This window comes from Primulina eburnea, chromosome 10 (genome assembly GCF_022965805.1).
Source record: "Primulina eburnea isolate SZY01 chromosome 10, ASM2296580v1, whole genome shotgun sequence".
NCBI classification, from domain to species: Eukaryota; Viridiplantae; Streptophyta; class Magnoliopsida; order Lamiales; family Gesneriaceae; genus Primulina; species Primulina eburnea.
The window spans coordinates 33360271-33378651 of record NC_133110.1 but is presented as its reverse complement, the minus strand read 5'-3'; the positions used below and the strand labels follow the sequence as shown (position 1 = coordinate 33378651).

Here is an 18381-nt window from a genome sequence, read left to right as displayed (position 1 = left end):
AAGATTTAACTTCCCAAATTTTCTAAATTGCATGCCTTGGTATAGAATATTATTGACTTGGTCTTGCATTTCCAATTTATTCTCAAAAGCATATCTTATTCAATAAAATCCCAAAAATTTCTATACAATACTTAATTATAAAAATTCTCGGTTCTTACACAAACTGTGTTATTCTTGTTGGCAAATAAATACAATTATTTTAAATGTTATTTTGTAATTGCGAGCGAGTAAAAAAAAAATATTTCCGCACTTTTAAAAGAGTAGACGTTTCATGTACAATCAAAGCCACAGACTTTTCCTCTCGATGAATTATAACAACTTGAAAAGTCCGAGAGAGGGTTGTTCGGTACAATCATCGTATGATTATCCATCTGCACGATTGGACATCTTTATGCCCTTATCATGAAACACAATACACAACATCACAGATGCTAGTCATAATCTGAAGCGACCTTTATCCTTGTATTAGGCGGTTGAATCGACTAGGAACGAATTTAAAATATACAGTATCTACAAATGAGTTTTAATATCGAATTACAATTAATTTGTATTAAAGTATAATCAAGAACTTTATCTGTGCTGATTGCATGGGTATATAGATAAAGTAAAATAAAACCATAAAAAGTTAAATTATATTAAATAAAGATTGTTCATTATACTTTAGTTAATAAATTTCCTAGCCAACTGTTGGCTTGCAAAGCATCTATTCTAACAAATAATCGGATTTCTTGTAAATCCGTCACATAACACAATCATCTAGATGTGGAGCAATTGCGTATCCCTTGAGATGATGACAGAGAGATATGGAGGATGAATTGAGGATTTTTGGTGATTTTTAGAGCGTACAGAGGCTAGGGGATTTTTGAGATTTTCATTTTATAACTTGATTTTCAAATCTTTCTCTTCCGTTTAGTTTGACCAAAATTAACAGAGAAATTGGATTGAGAAAAAATTTGAAACGTTTGGGACTAAAATGGCTCATTAAATTCTTTTAAGACTAAATCGGGAACTACCCCAAACAATTGGGACTGAACCGAGATTTCAGCCACGTGGGCCAAACTAATTTCTAGAATTTTTGCTAAATTCAGGGAATAATGTTGGAGAAGATGACAAATATAGAAACTTTTAGTTATTGGAGCTATTTTATACAATATCGAGAGTAAATTTTTTCATATTTCAATAATTTTTCTTATATTGACGTAAAGTATTCATGATTAAAAGACTAAAATTTAACCACATTAAAAGAAAAGAAATATTCAGAGTGTAAGATGTATATTAGAGACAAGGGTTCTCTAGTTGTGAATGTGATGACGCTATGAATATTTCATGATTATTATCACGTAGCTATCTAATCTAATATGCAATCTTCGATGAATCAATGATTCGAAGATTGCGAATTTGATCGGGATATATGAGATGAAGAGACTATAGTGTATGTTAATCATATCCGATTGGTTCTTGCAGACACTATCAGTGATACATAGGGAATCATGAAGTGATGATACTAGACGCTCTTACCATGATTCAATGGATTTAAATAGAAAATGATTTCTAACATTCTCATGATCAAATGTTGGTGCATGGAATAGGGCAAATTAGGGTAAGCCCGAATAAAGAAAAATGTCCTGAATAACAAAGAATTGTGAAGCCACGACTAGCTGTATCTCTGAACCATTGAGGGTCATATAAGTACTGGATCATTTGTTCTCGTTGAGAGAAAAAATTCAAGAAGTTGGATTTATATAAAATTACAAGATAGTAAATTCAAGGAGTTGAATTTATGATGATTAAAATTTGAAAAGAATAAATTCAATGAGTTGAATTTATGCAATTTGATAATTTAAATTATTAAACTCAAATGTTGAGTTTATTAAAGATTAAAATAAATTGTTAGACATGAATTTTATTGTGGCGATGATAAACTAAAACCAGCAGACCATAACAATTGACTAATTTATCAGGAGCTACTGGTCTGATAAAACTAAACCAGTAGAAAGGACAGTAATACAAAACCAGTAGAAGACGTTTCCTAACGTTGCTACCTTAAATGTTACCGTTAAAGAGTTCCTAGTACTAGTATTAATTGTAGCATTAATTACTATACAGAGTCATTTAATGCATTTTACCCAAATAAGTATGAAACAAGACTGATTGTTTTATAGCTTTTCTGCAGGAACTTCTTTTGGTAATAAAGCTGATTGTATCAGTTATCTGAAGACATCCTCTGATTGTGAACGTTGAACTCAGTCGTTTATATATACTTGGATCAAATCCTTTTACGACAGCTTGCTTCGCATAATATTATCTTTCAAGGAACAAAGCTATTCTCATCTTTTCAGACTTATCTCGAAATTCTTTGAGTACTTAAAAGTTCAACACAAAGAAAAGTAGCACACGCTCCATAGCAAATATCTGATCTTTCGAAGATCATCTTGTGCTACTGATTCTTACACTCTTCACAATCTCTACATCATTTATACTTTATCAAGAAGAGTCTGTAATATGAAAAGAGTCTTTTCAGAACTTTGTGTTTCGCATTCTTGTGAGTTGAGAAACTAAGAATTTCAGTAGGCCGAAGTGTAAGTCCTTCTGAAGTGGGTGTGTGCAAGAGTTGTACTATAATATCCAAAGTCTTTTAGTTATACCTTCTGGAAACAGAAGAAGGGGAGACGTAGAAGAGTTTATCTTCGAACTTCCATAAACAACTGCTGCCTACTGTTTTATTGTCTTTCAACTATTTCATCAGATTGTTTCCGCACGTTTTATTGTAATCAAGTGAAAGTATTCGCACAAGATAAACTACTATCCCTAATAGGATTTTAGTACCTCATCAGAAAAGAAAGAAAAACGAGTAGAGTTTATTCACCCCCCCTCTAAACTCAACTTCGATCCCCAACATAAATATAGTGAGAAATATGTTTAATGAGCTTGTATGAATACAAGTCTAACATGTTAAATAATTAAATTTCTTAATTGACTTTAATATACTTAATTAAAATAGTTAGACTAGTCCAATTAATTAACAAAGTCCGTTAAATTTAATTAAAGAACTCATAATTAAGGTAATTAGGTTAAAGGATCATGTTCTAAGTGGGAGAAAAAAACCCTAGCCTCCGCTCATGATATTTTCGAAATTCCTCCTCTCTAATCTCCAAAATTTCGGCCTCCATCAAGAAAAAAAGGTTCGAGCCGCCTCTTGTTTTTTTTTGCTTTCTAACGATAAACCTCTTCTAAATTTCTAGTACAATTTAGAAGATGAACAGTTGTTCTAGTCATGAACCGGATTATGAGGATTGAAGAAAGGAATTCAAGAAGATCGTTCGTAGAGAATACTACTAGAGCTAGATCCGTTAATCACGAAATAGTTGCTGCTGATTGGTGAATTCATTAAAGATAAATTTATTAACACCTTATAAATGTTTTTATTGTTTAAACTATGCAACTGTCCTAAGATATTATTTGAATTTAAAATAAAAATTTTAAAACTTTTACTGCGTTTTGGAAATGAGAAAAACTCATTACGCATCAATGATAACAAATATTCTTGTATATATGTATTTATAAGTTAATATATATGTATATATATTATAATATTTATCTAGGTAGTAAGTAATCTATGCGTGAAGCTGGCCTTCTGACTGGCAGCAACTTTTTTTTAAAATAATAGCATTTTACAAATATCTTTTAAATTTGGTAATTATTTTAATTTTTTCTACCAAAAAAATTATTTAATTAAAAAATGCTCCCTGAATATCACAATTACGGTAAATTTCTGATGAACATTTGTCACATTAGACACCCAAATTTTAGTATAGAAAATTTTAAACTTCTAAATTTAGTAAACTTCTTTCCCGTCGTCTCACGCAACCAAAGAGTTCCATTTTTTTTATATAGAATTAAAATGATTAAAGCAACACAAATACGACCATAAATAGTGTGAGGCGGCTCACTTTATTGAATTCGAGACAAACTTGAAAATGTATGAATTTTTTTTCGTTCTAAACTATTTTTAATTAATTTGTTTGATAGTTCGTGAGCTTTAATATTTTATAAATATAGTATGAGTATAAATTAAATATATATTTTTGAGTTTTTCGAGTATTTATTTTCGAGTAATATTTTGAATAATATTCGTTAATATGTTCGAATCTTTCTAGTCGAACTCAAACTCTAATTTGAACCGAATTCAAACAAAAATGTTAAAATATTCGAAATTCGAATCGAGTTTGACTTTGAATATATCTAATTCGAGCCTTGAAATTTTATTTATATTCAGCTCAATTGAGTTCTTTTACGTCATACCTCAATCTACAATATAAAAACGAGGTTTTGAAAAAAAATTGAATATTTTAAAATCGTGAATCAGACCTTTCATAATTTCAAATTTCATATACAAAATCCCCAACACTACAAAAAAACAAAAAGTATAGCGACGGTATTATTAAAACCGTCGCTAATATAGCGACGGTTTATCTTAAACCGTCGCAAAATAGCGACGCGAGTTAATAAACCCGTCGCGTCACAAATTAAGCGACGGTTAAATAAAAACCATCGCTCCAAAAGCGACAGTTAAAGCATAACCGTCGCTTCATTTGGGACGGTTTTACATTAACTGTCGCTATTACTGTGACTGTTACAAAATGGCGACGAGCTTATAAGATAGTCGCAATAATAGCGACGGGATTTAGTAAACTCGTCGCTTAATAAATTAAGCCACGGTTTACTAAAAACCCGTTAAAGACTAACCGTTGCCATTATAGCGACAGTTCTAAAATACCGTCGCTATATGAGCGACGGTTCTGTTATAACCGTCGCCCATTAGATCGGCGACGGTTCTGTTCTAACCGTCGCCGATCTAGATCGGCGACAGAATATACAAAACCGTCGCTATTATAACGACGGTTTGGTTTAAACCGTTACTATATAGCGACGGTTTAACTTATAACCGTCGTTATTATTCTATATAAACCGAGGTTCACCGAACATTTTCATACCCTGATTCTTCCTTTCTCTCTGGTAGAAGTTAAACTCTATCAATTATTTCAATGTTTCGATTTTTTTTATTTTGTACTAACATTTTTTCGTATTTATTTTGTAGATTTGATAGTCGATGTGATCTTCCAGCGTTACGTGGAACTACATGTCTTCGCTAAAATAAGGTTAAACTCTATCAATTATTTCAATGTTTCGATTTTTTTATTTTGTACTAACATTTTTTTCGTATTTATTTTATTCCGGTTTTTTTAAAAAACCACCGATTAATATAGCGACGGATTTTATAAAATCCGTCGCTTATTATAGCGACGGCATTCTTAAAAACCCCGTCGCTTAATTTAGCGACGGTCTTTATAATATTAGCAACGATTTTACCGTCGCTCATATAGCGACGGTTTTTATAACCGTCGCAAATAGAAGCGAAGGTGTTCATCGATTCAACCGTCGCTATATAGCGACGCGAGATTCAAAACCGTGGCTTTTAGAATGCGACGCGGCCTATAGTCACGGTTCGTTGAACCGTCGTTAAAACGGGCGCCTTGTGGATTAGCGACGGTTTTAGCGACGGTTTTGACCGTCGCTAATCCCGTTTTTTTTTTTTGTATTGCAATTTAGTCAAAATATTACTTTCTCATAAATAAATACGTTTGGGATGCACATTGGAAATCAACATCAAAAGTCTATAATATCATTTCTTTAAAAAGAATTATCCAAGATCCAACTTTTGTATCCCACATTTTCTATTTGATTAGCAAGAAAGTAACTCAAAACGCAAGTGTAAGCTAATGTGTATCAAAGCTTCATCAACACGTCCAAATCCTATTCATATGAAGAACCGAAAAAAAAAAAAAAAACTGAAAAGCAGAAACTTTGAATTCAAGATTTCTCTTTAGGATTATAAGCTTTGGTGCTTGTCTCGGCCTTTGGAAAAACTAATTCATCTCCCTGTGTCAAAGAGCCATTTTGAGGATGATCATTGTTGTAAAGCGACGGGGGGATTGGATCGAAGGAGTCCAATGATGAAAGAGGATACAAGTCGCTGTAACTGAACCCATTCTGGAATAAGGGTGGATAAGTTGGATTTCCAAGCGTGTCCATGGGAATCGAGTTACCAACAGTTTCATGGCCGTTTCCGATATTGTCTAAATTGAATTGGTTTACCTCTTTTTCTAGGATACTTTCCATGGGAATATCAAGTTTTCGATCAAGCATTTGAAGATTCGGCTGCAGCACCGGAAGATTGTGTTGCTGATTGGTACCCTCGCGTTCAGTTTTCACACGCTTGGGGGTTGCTTGTTTTTTATTTTCAGATGACTTGGGGGCTGCCCGTTTCGTAGCAGTTTCACCAGACTGTGAGGCAGCTGCCCCGTTCTCTTCTTTTGGTGAAGACTCGGGTTTCTTGTAAATCCGACACAGAACACAATCATCTAGCTGCAATAGTAGCAAGCAAACAAAATTTCGTCATGGGGAAAAAAAGAGTTGCTTCATAACAAGTGGGGATGCAGCACCAATCAGTTCATATAGCAAAAAACTTGGCACCAAATTTTACAAAAGATCAAGTTGGAATAGCGCTTGCTTACCCGCATATCATCAGGGCCATTGAGAAGACGTCGTCTTTGAGGCTGGTCAGCCACGTACTCATGCATGATCCAAGGAGTCTTGATGCTTTCTTTGGGCTTCCCTTGGTAAAAGACTAAACACTTCTTGGATCCAACAGATTTTTCATCGCGATATATTATTTTATCGGTTCCAGTGGCCTTCCAAAACCCGTTACCCGCTGCTCGATTCGGCCTACTACCGTTTAAATACTTCCGGTCTCTCGGGGAATACAAGTACCATTCATCTTTTCTCAAACTCTGATGCAACTCTGTGACAAAGCTCCGAAAATAACATCATTGAAACACTTTTATTATAATAAAAGGTTAAACTCAAACAAAATCCACACACACATAATTTAGGAAAAAAAGAATATCCAAGGATAACAGCTTAGCTAACCCAACTAAGCAATTAAATCATTACTCCATGTATCTAGTAAATTAAAATAATGGTAACTAGCAATATTATTTTTTATAAGAGTGAGTCTCACGTGAGACCGTCTCACGGATATTAATCTGTGAGACGGGTCAACTCTATCCATATTCACACTAAAAAGTAATACTCTTAGCATAAAAAGTAATATTTTTTCATGGATGACCCAAATAATAGATCCGTCTCACAAATACGACCCGTGAGACCGTCTCACACAAGTTTTTGCTTTTTTATAATTAACATTATATCATAAAATATATTAAGAACTTGTTAGTTTTTTGCTTAATAACCACGAAAACTAAAAAATAAAGTTGAAAGAATGAATTAACGATGCAGTCTAAAGTTATAATTGTTTTCAGAAACTAGAAATGAATAAGCATTTAAGAAATATATATCATTCGAAAGTACAAATTTCAAGGTTAAGTTATGGCATAAACCAAAAATCATATTAATTTTCCTTCACAAAAGTTTCGATGTATATACATTTTATTCAGATTTAATTTCTAAACATTAAAATATGTGTATTTATTTCTTTGTCAGATTTATATATAATGTTGCGTGTCATTAAAATTAACATGCAAGCTAAGGCCTCTTATATATTAAGAGATATTCGAAAACAAATGAAACAAACGTACGTACGTACCAGCCAACTCTTCAGGAGTATGATTATAAACATTGACCTTGGGGATACGGTTGTATGGGGCATACTCTTTATTGATCTCCTTGTTCAAGTAGTCCACAATGAGTTCGTCGTCTTCCGGATTAAAGCCAAACCCCGGGGAAAGCATGACTGCAACGTATTTTCTATCTGGGTATCTTCTATGATAACTAATTACGGGTTTGTTGTTTGGTCCATAGCTTTCTTTACTGGAAACTTCTTCTGGAGATGAAGCTCTTTGGATATTCGAAGCTCGTTCTAGATTCGGTTGTAGCATGACTTCTGGATTTCTTTCCAGATGAAAATCAAGTTGTGCTCCAAGCTGATTGTAACTCCATTGCCAGAGACTGGAAAGCATTGTGTGCTGATTCATGAGCTGCGACATTAAAAGATTCTGCTGTGGCACTTGAAGATTCTGCTGCTGTGTGTGAAGACTTGGCTGTATCACCGGAAGATTTTGCTGCTGATTGGTACCCTCGTGTTCAGTTTTCACACGCATGGGGTTTACTTGTTCCTTATTTTCAGATGACTCGCCGGCTGCCGGTTTCGCAGTTTCACCAGACTGTGAAGCAGCAGCCCCTTCCTCTTCTTTTGGTGCGTTCTCGGATTTCTTGCAAATCCGACACAGAACACAATCATCTAGCTGCAACAGTAGTAAGGAAACACAACTTTATTATGCCGAAAAAAAAAAAAAGAGTTGCTTCATAACAAGTGGGAATGCAACATTAATCAGTTCATGTTAGCAAAAAACATGGCACCAGATTTTGCAAAAGATCAATTTGGAATAGCGCTTGCTTACCCGCATATCATCCGTGCCATTCGGAAGAGGACGTCTTTGAGGCTGGTCAGTCACGTACTCATGCATGATCCAAGTAGTCTTGTTGTTTTGTTTGGGATTACCTTGGTAAAAGACTAAACACTTCTTGGATCCAACATAATTGCCATCGCGATATATTTTTTTATCAGCTCCGGTGGCCTTCCAAAACCCGTTACCAGCTGCTCGATTCGGCCTACTACCGTTAAAATACTTCCGGTCTCTCGAGGAATAGAAGCACCATTCATCTTTTCTCAAACTTTGATGCAACTCTGTGACAAAGCTCCGAAAATAACATGATTAGAACACTTTTATAAGAAAGGGTTAAACTCATGTAATATTAAAACCATAAACACGATTACATGCACATAACCAGAAGTATGCATGACCCGTAATTACGGGTTTATTTAATCCGATACCATGTAATTAACAAACACACACCAATGAAACAAACGTACGTACCAGCCAATTCCTCCGGAGTATGATTATAAACGTTGACCTTGGGGATTAGGTCGTATGGGGCATCCTCTTTATTGATCTTCTTGTTCAAGTAGTCCACAATGAGTTCGTCGTCTTCCGGATTAAAGCCATACGATGTGGAAAGCATGACTGGAATGTATTTTCCCTCTGGATAGCTTATGTGATAAGTAATTTCGGGTTTGTTGTTTGCTCCATAGCTTTCTTCACTTAAAACTTCTTCCGAAGTCGAAGCTCTTTGGATGTTCGAAGCTCGTCCACGATTCGAGTCGATGGGCACCGGAAACTCGTGGTTAGACTCCATGAGAAACTTAGATTATGAGCTTTCAAAAAAAAGAAAAAAAAAACTCTGGACGGAGATGTTCAATGATCTTGAATGCTTGTAACTTGGATTATGAGCGTACAAAAAAAACTAAACCAATCTTCGTCTTTGTTGGTGATATTTATAGCTAAGACAAAGTTGGCTGTGGTTTTCGGTCCGGGAAGGAAGTATCAGTGTTCTATCAGGAGATCAATTAATCCAATTCTCACACACACACACATATGTGTGTGTGTGTGTTTATATATATATATATGTGTGTGTGTGTGTGTGATAATTATCTCCCAAAATCTGGCTTGTGTGATTTGTCTTTAATATTCAAAATTTTATGTATCTATCTAGGATCTAATTTATACTTATCTAATTTTTTTTAAAAAAAATTTAAATAGTACACTTTGAAGTTTAGATAATGATAATATTTCAAAATTATTATTTAATGATTATTAGTGATTTTACATTATCGATACGTATATATTGCACGTTCCTTAAATATATTACAATTGAGCCTATAAATTTCACCTTATTGGATTCGGGTCCATATCGGGTACATGTAGTACCCGACCCATAATTTGAGTTTATTTATATAAATAAATAAAGAGTAGGTCTCTTGTGAGACGGTATCACGAATCTTTATCTGTGATATCGGTCAACCCTACCGATATTCACAATAAAAAGTAATACTCATAGCATAAGAACTAATACTTTTTTAGATTATTATTAATTTTCATATTTTTTATGTTTAATTTATTATTCTAATATTATCTTTAAAATTATGATTTGTTCATTATCTCAGATTGTGATTTTATAAAATTACCCTCCAAGTCTTTACAAATAAACATAATTAATGTGGATATGTAAGTGTATATGTATATATTAATTGAGTTGAATTGTGTCTTGTTCAATTTTTCATTGTGTTTAATTTATCGTCTCAAATTGGTGTTTGATTTATTGTGTGTGTTAAATTTGCGTTTAAGTGTTTAATTTATTTTGTTTTATTTTTTAGATTATTATTACTTTTAATTTATTGTGTTTAATTTATTTCTAATATTACCTTTAAAATGGTAATTTATTTATGAGTTGTGTATTATCCAAAATTGTCTATGTTTTTAATTTATTGGCTTGAATTGGTGTTTAATTTGTGTTTGATTTATTTGAATTTATGTTTAAGTATTTAATTTATTGTGTTTGATTTATGGGGTAAATTTTATTTAAATTCTCAAACCCAAACTTAAATTTACATCCAGTTGGTGATGCCTCGATATGTCCCGGGACGTTGTTAGGGCCCGGGATCTCTCGGGACATGTGGAATGCGCCCGGGTCAGGACAGAATATTGTTAAAGTTGAATGTGGAAGCAAACACTCATATCCCGGGTTGTGGGTTTAGGACCTGGCGCCCGAGTTCTGGCACAATTACCCAAGAAGTTTTTCTCCTCTGACATCTCGATGCGAGGGAAGCATTTAATTACGTTGATTTCGTAGAGTGCACGCGGCCGACCTATCTTCTTTTGGTTAACATTAATGGGTGACAAGACAGATTGGACATGATTAGTACGATTTGACATGTCAGAACAATAAGGTACAATCAGCCACCCTATTATATTTAATGCTCGCACACCCCCAAAAACGAGATCATCATTACCTCCTCCATTATAAATACCAGGTTTCGCATTTATTCATTCATTCAGATATTGATGAACATTTAATACTCTCATTTATTACACACCAATCACCACAACCATCACTTGGTTACATTGGTTTTCTTGCTTGAGTACCCTACTGACTTAAGCATCAGAGTGGCCACGCCAGACACCCCTCTGGCGCCCATTCACATGGTTGTTTTCCTCGTTCTCAGGTCCTTCGCAGCATTCAAGGAATCGTAATCCAAGTTCCACGCTCAGACTCATATTTCCTTCAACATTTTTGATAGTTTACCCGGCAGAGTTCTCGACCCGACTCGACCATTTGACCCGGGTGGCATCATTGGCGCCGTCTGTGGGAAATACTGAGTTCTAAAGGCGTTGATATGGCTCCCACTAGGAGAGCTAACCAAGATACCTCTCGAGTCCAAGAGGAAAACAATACCCGTCTTTCTGGTGCGGGTGGCCTTCCTCCTAATGGCCCTCAGCCCACCATTCATCTAACTCCCGAAGAGTTACAGAAGATTATAGCTGATGCGGTTAAGATGGCTGCAACCAAGAAGGCCACCTCTCGCCATGACAGTCATCCCGAACAGCAGCAGGAGCGACCTTTAGAAGAAGCAAGGGGGGAGGAAGAAAGGGAATCAAGTGCGGGTTCTAAATCTCCTACCGTTACGGAAGAATTGGAAGAGTTGAGAAAAAAAGTGAAAATATTATAAGGGCAGGTTGGTTCAAAAGGCTGCATTCTGATTGTCAAGGGTTGCCCGTTTTCTGACACCATCGTTCGGGAACCCCTCCCCGGGCATTTCAAATCAGCAAAAATCAAAGATTATGATGGGAGTTCTGACTCGGAGGAACACCTTGCTCGTTTCGAAAATATGGCCATGCTACATTGTTATGAGGACCAAATTAAATGTAAAGTGTTCCTCACCACCCTGATAGACTCTGCACAGAGATGGTTCGAGGGATTGGCACCACAAAGCATCCATTGCTTCGAGGACTTCCAAAAAGTGTTTTTGCACCAATTTAGCAGCAGCAAGAAGTACAAGAAAACCGCTTTCAGCCTATTTGAGGTAAAACAGAAGCAAGACGAGACCTTGAGAGCATACCTCAAAAGGTTCAACCGGGTGGCCTTGGATGTACCAACCTGTGCACCCGAGACAAAAACCACAACATTTATGCAAGGGCTATGGGAAGGGGATTTCTTCCGATCCTTGACAAAAAAATTGCCGGGGAATTTCGAGGATCTCTTGTCCCGAGCGGAAAAATACATCAATATGGAAGAAGCACAGAACCAGAAGAGAGAGGCCTTGAAAAGAGCAAGAGGAGATCGGGTCACCAAGACCGAAGATAGAGCTCCCAAGATGAACAGCTCGGGACACTTCTCCCATGTGCCTTTGAGAGTTGCCCGAGATAGAGATATTCAAGAATGCAGATCAGATGAAGCCCCCCCTCCCAATTCTGTGGCAAGAACCCCCAGGCCAGCACAGAAGGGGTATTGTACCATCCATAAAGATTGTGCCCACCATACCAATGAATGCGGGTCCTGAGGAGGAATTCCAATAAACATCCTATGTCAGCGCCTCGCCCTTCGAGAGACAAGGCTAGACAGCCACCCTGGGTGTCTAGACGTACGATATCGAATATACCACCAAAGACAACAAGCACCTCAAGTGGGAGGCGGGGAGGGGACATGAATACCCGGGAGGAGAGAATCAAACCAGCAGAAAGGAAAGATCCCTCTCCAAGTCGGGGGATAATCAAAATGATTTCAAGAGGGTCTACCGATGGTGACTCTAACCGGGCTAGAAAGGCGAGAAGTAGAAGGGAATGTTTATAGGTTGAGGGGAGGAGGAGAGACGAGCCGGTCATAAGTTTTAGGCCAGAAGATCTTCAAGGAGTAAGTCTACCTCACAATGATGCTCTAGTCATTCAAGCCCGAGTAGCCAACTATGATGTATTGAGAGTTTTCGTGGATAATGGGAGCTCTGTCAATGTTATTTTCAAAGATGCCCTCATTCAAATGGACTTGCATGAATACCAGTTGGAAGCTGTTGAAACCGCGCTGTTCGGGTTTGCCGGTCACGCCGTGTATCCAGAAGGGGAAATTGCTCTACCCTTGACCCTGGGCACTGGAGACTTGAGAAAAACTGTAATAACCGCTTTCACGGTAGTGGACGCCCCATCTTCGTACAATGTCATACTGGGGAGACCGGCCATGAATGAAATGAGAGCAGTGGCCTCGACTTACCATCAAAAAATCAAATTCCCAGTGCGAGGGCGGGTTGGAGAAGTTAAAGGTGATCAACCTTCTTCTCGAAGATGTTATGGGGAAACAGTCCGTGTTGACCAAAAGAAGGCAAGGAGGGAAGGGAAGGAGAAAGAGCACCAGGAGGGGACCCAGGAAAGAGAAGTACACTTTGTGGCGGAAGAAGAACAAGAAGTGGTGGAAATCGAACCAGGGAAGAACGTCCGGGTGGCCCGAGACATCTGCGCAACCACCCGAGTAAACCTCTTGCAATGTTTGAAAATTAACGTTGATGTCTTTGCTTGGTCTCAGCAGGAATTGTCCGGGATCTCGCCCCGAGTGGCCGAGCATAAACTAAACATCCTCCCGGGATCCCGGCCAGTTAAGCAGAAGAAGCGACATTTTGGCCCTGAAAAGGATAAAGTAATTGAAAAGCAGGTGGAAGAATTGCTAAAGGCCGGGCACGTTAGGGAAGTCCATTTCCCTTCATGGTTATCCAACGTGGTCCTTGTCCCAAAATCTACCGGGAAATGGAGGATGTGTGTTGATTTCAGAGACTTGAATAAAGCTTGCCCGAAAGATTGCTATCCGCTCCCTCGGATCGATCAGCTGGTCGATTCTACTTCTGGATGTGAACTGTTAAGCTTTCTGGATGCATATCAAGGATATCATCAGATACCTTTAGCTTCAGAAGATCAAGACAAAGCTAGTTTCATTACTTCCGGGGGTACCTTTTGCTATGTTGTGATGCCTTTTGGGTTAAAAAATGCAGGGGCTACGTACCAGCGGTTGATGGATCTGGTTTTTCAGAAACAGATAGGTCGCAATATCGAAGTGTATGTGGATGACATTCTAATCAAAACCCGGGAAGTCGCTCATTTTATTGATGACTTAGCTGAAACTTTCGCCACTCTGAAACAGTACAGAATAAAACTTAACCCGGCCAAATGTGTGTTTGGGGTTAAAAGCGGGAAGTTCTTAGGATTCATGGTCACGGACCGAGGAATTGAGGTTAACCCAGAAAAAATCCGAGCCATCATAGGCATGCCCTCTCCTCAGTCTGTCCGGGACGTGCAAAAATTGACAGGGAAAATTGCGGCCCTGTCACGCATCATTTCCCGATCTGCACACCGTAGTTACCCTTTCTTTCAAATTCTGAGGAAAGCACAGAAATTCGGTTGGAATGACAATTGCGAGCAGGCCTTTCAAGATTTGAAAAAACACCTAGCTGAATTGCCCGTCTTGGCAAAGCCTGAGCCCGGAGAAAAATTGTGGGTCTATCTCTCGGCCACCGAAATTGCTGTTAGCTCCGTACTCATCAAAGAAGAAGGGACTGATCAGAAGCCTGTCTATTATGTCAGTCATGCCCTACGAGGATCCGAATTGAGATACAATGAATTAGAAAAGATCGCATTAGCTTTAGTAATGACTGCCCGAAAGCTGAGGCCGTATTTCCTCTCGCATCCCATCATAGTCCTCACTAATTCTCCTCTCAGGAGAATAATGACTCATGCAGAGGTCTCGGGGAGAATGATCAAATGGACTGTGGAACTCGGGGAGTATGATATTGAATACAAACCCCGGGCTGCAATAAAAGCACAAGCGTTATCAGATTTCTTAACAGAAATGATTCAGCCTGAAGAAGAAGGATTGTGGAGGGTATTTGTTGATGGCGCCTCGAACATAGCAGGGTGTGGAGTGGGGGTTGTCTTGATCTCCCCACTAGAAGAGAAAGTTAAATTGGCTCTGAAGATTGACTCTAGGGTCACGAATAATGAAGCAGAATACGAAGCTGTTTTGACAGGGTTGCGTGCTGCCCGAGAGATTGGGGCCTCCCGAATCATCATCTATTCCGACTCCCAGCTGGTTACCCAACAAATTAAAGGAGCTTACGAGGTCAAGAATGAGAAGATGCTCAAGTACTTGAATCTTATTACTTCTCAAGCTTCATCCTTCACAGACTGGAGTATCGAACAAATTCCCCGGGAAGAAAACACCGAGGCCGACATGTTAGCCAAACTGGCTGCTTCCTTGACAGAAATCAGGACCCGGGAGGTCCTCTGTTTTACTCGGTTAGTATCATCTCTTGAAGAAGAAACACCCCCGCCTCCAGCAAACTCATGGATGGCCCCTCTCGTGGAATACATAGAGCATAAAAAAATCCCAGAAGATCCAGGCCAGGCTGCAAGAATCAGGAGACAAGCGCCCAGGTTCGTTCTTCTAAATAATGTCTTGTATAGACGATCCCATCAGGGCCCCTTGCTTAAATGCTTAGCAGAAGACGGGGTGGATTATGTCCTTCGGGAGATACATGAAGGATGCTGCGGTGAACACCTCGGTGCAACAGCGCTATCTCGCAAAGCCATATTGGCCGGATTCTGGTGGCCTCAGATGACCCAAGATGCCGCCCGTTTTGTTCAAAAATGTCAGGGTTGTCAGCATCACTCTAATTTCCACCACCGCCCAGCTGCAAGCCTGCAACCAGTCTTCGCATCATGCTCTTTTGACCAGTGGGGTTTGGATATTGTGGGGTCTTTTCCTATAGCCCGGGCACAGAAGAAATTCCTCCTCGTGGCAGTAGATTATTTCTCCAAGTGGGTCGAGGCTGAGCCCTTGGCTAGAATTACCGAAGACGAGGTTATGAAATTCTTGTGGAAAAGTGTTGTCTGCAGATATGGAATCCCGAGAAAATTAATCTCAGATAATGGGAGGCAGTTCCAAGGAAAGAAAATCACTTCCTGGTGCCAAGAAATGAAGATAACCCAGTCCTTCACTTCGGTAGCATATCCTCAGGCTAATGGTCAAACCGAGGTAACGAACAGAATCATTGTACAAGCATTAAAATCCCGGCTCCATGGGAAAGGCAAGGATTGGGTGGAAGAATTACCCAGTGTATTATGGGCACTACCGGACCACACCACGATCATCCACTCAGGAAACACCTTACAGTCTTGTCTATGGCTCAGAAGCAGTCCTCCCTGTGGAAATTGGGTCGTCTTCCGCCCGAATAGAATCTTATTCGGACGACAATGATCAAACTCGATCCGTTGAACTTGATCTGATTGAAGAAAAGAGAGATCGGGCAGCTCTTCGAATGGAAGCTTATCGCAGCCGAATACTAAGATCTTACAACAAACATGTTCGGGTAAGAGAATTTCAAGTAGGGGACCTCGTCATGAAGAAAGTCAAACCAGTGGGTGATGTAGGGAAGCTAGAAGCCAAATGGGAGGGACCCTTCAAAGTTGTTAAGAGAGTCAGTCCGGGCACAGCTTATTATCTTGAAGATCCTCAAAACGTGCCCTCAAAAGACCATGGAATGCCTTTCATTTAAAGAAGTATTATGTTTAGAAAAATTTGTATCTATTATCGCATCAAATGGAGAAGTTATTCAAAGGAGCATTTTTTTTAAGACCAGGGATCCGCACCCTGGCCCGGTGGACCCGTACCCCGGATTATCTTTTAAGACCAGGGACCCGCACCCTGGCCCGGTGGACCCATACCCCGGTTATATTTTAAAGCCCAGGGACCCGCACCCTGGCCCGGAGGACCCGTACCCCGGATTATCTTTTAAGACCAGGGACCCGCACCCTGGCCCGGTGGACCCGTACCCTGGATTATCTTTTAAGACCAGGGACCCGCACCCTGGTCCGGTGGACCTGTACCCCGGTTATATTTTAAAGCCCAGGGACCCGCACCCTGGCCCGGAGGACCCGTACCCCGGATTATCTTTTAAGCCCAGGGACCCGCACCCTGGCCCGGAGGACCCGTACCCCGGATTATCTTTTAAGTCCAGGGATCCGTGTCCTGGCCCGAGAGAACCGTATCTCATTTTGCAATCGAGACCACAAAATTTTACTTTAGCGTGAAAGGAAACAAAATCGGAGGAGAAAACAAGCGTGCAAATTTCATCAAGGGAAAAAAGATTACAAAAAAGAGAAAAATGGGTTATTTAATTTGCAGGGGGGTCCGGTCCATCCATATCTTCCTCCTCATCATCCGGGAGGGATGCAGCAGCCTTCTCCAAATCCGGGAAATCTTCCCTATCGGCTGGAACCAGACCGGCTTCCTCGAATTGCTCCAAGCATTTGTTGAAGCCTTGTTCGAAGTATGGGAAGGCCTTTCTGGCCAGCATTTGCTTGAAATCAGAGGACTTCAGGAAGTGTGATAATTGTTCTGATTGAGTATTCTTCAAAAGGGTCACAGCTGCCTGAAAGTCCTCAGCCCTGACCCGGTGGTACTCTGCATCTTCCCTGGCCGCCAGCACTCCCTCTCTAGCCTCAGCAGCTAACGCCTCAAAATCCTCAGCACGGGCTCGGGAGGATTCTGCCTCTGCCCTGGCCGTCTGCACCTCTGCCCGGGCATCAGATAACTCAGCCCGGATCAGGTCCATTTGCTGCTGCCAAACGGCCTTCTCCCGGGCAAGAACATTCTCGTGGATTTCTTTAATCCGGCCAATTTCCTCCTGAAGCTTTGCCGTGCGTTTCCTGAACGTCCTTGGTTTGGGCATAAGCTCCCTTGGCCATCTTCGCCACCCGTTCATGCCCATGCATTAACATCTGTAAGCCCTGGGAATAAAGAAGTCATGAAAGCTTGTACCAAAGGAAAAAGCTAAAATAATAGACTTACAGAGAAAGTCCGGGATGCTCCTTCACTCAGAAGCATATTAGGGTGCATCCCCTGAAGATGTGCCACCTCATCAGGCCGGAGGAAGCCTCGAATCACCCTTATCAAATCTGAACTGATGGTATCCCCAAAAATATTGGGGAGAACCAAAGGCCTCTCCAAAGAAGCACCTGCGGAAGAACCAGCAAAGGAAGGGGAGTGAGTCATCTCCTCGGGCTCATCTTCCACCAGTATTGTCTCCACCCCTGGCCCCGTCGTGGGTTTCCTCTTGCGACGATTCAGAGGAGTCGGATCTTCCTCCATGCCTGAGGAAAGAGGCCCTTCACGGGGAGGAACGGCCTCCGTTTGGGCATTAACCTCTTCTTCCCGGGCCACAACCGCTTCCCTGGCTCTACGTTCTTCCGTTTCTTGAGCCTCAGCTATCTCCCTGGCTCGACGTACCTCCGCTTCACCAGCCTCAGCCGCCTCTCTGGCTCGGCGTTCCTCCTGTTCCTGGGCTTCCTTAGCCTTTTTCTCCGCTCTGATTTTCTTTTGCTCCGCTTTCTCTTAGCGGCAGCCTCTTCGAAGCTCGCTCTGATCATA

The 18381-nt window shown here is 39.9% G+C and overlaps 1 protein-coding gene across 1 annotated transcript; it reads right to left on the bottom strand.

Moving 5' to 3' along the window:
- Nucleotides 1-5793: 5793 nt before the first annotated feature.
- Nucleotides 5794-9467, bottom strand: LOC140803906 (uncharacterized). Its single transcript, XM_073159748.1, has 5 exons — nt 8958-9467; nt 8481-8767; nt 7667-8324; nt 6576-6862; nt 5794-6426 (listed from the first exon to the last, which is right to left on the bottom strand). The coding sequence occupies exons 1-5, from the start codon at nt 9274-9276 to the stop codon at nt 5872-5874; spliced, it is 2106 nt and encodes a 701-aa protein (XP_073015849.1). The 5' UTR covers nt 9277-9467; the 3' UTR covers nt 5794-5871.
- Nucleotides 9468-18381: the final 8914 nt, after the last annotated feature.

Coding starts and splice junctions, on each gene's coding strand:
- LOC140803906 (XM_073159748.1), bottom strand. CDS start 9,276: ATGGAGTCTAACCACGAGTTTCCGGTGCCCATCGACTCGAATCGTGGA. Junction 6,863..7,666: donor TACTCCTGAAGAGTTGGCTG/GTACGTACGTAC, acceptor GCTTTGTCACAG/AGTTGCATCAGAGTTTGAGA. Junction 6,427..6,575: donor ATGGCCCTGATGATATGCGG/GTAAGCAAGCGC, acceptor CTACTATTGCAG/CTAGATGATTGTGTTCTGTG.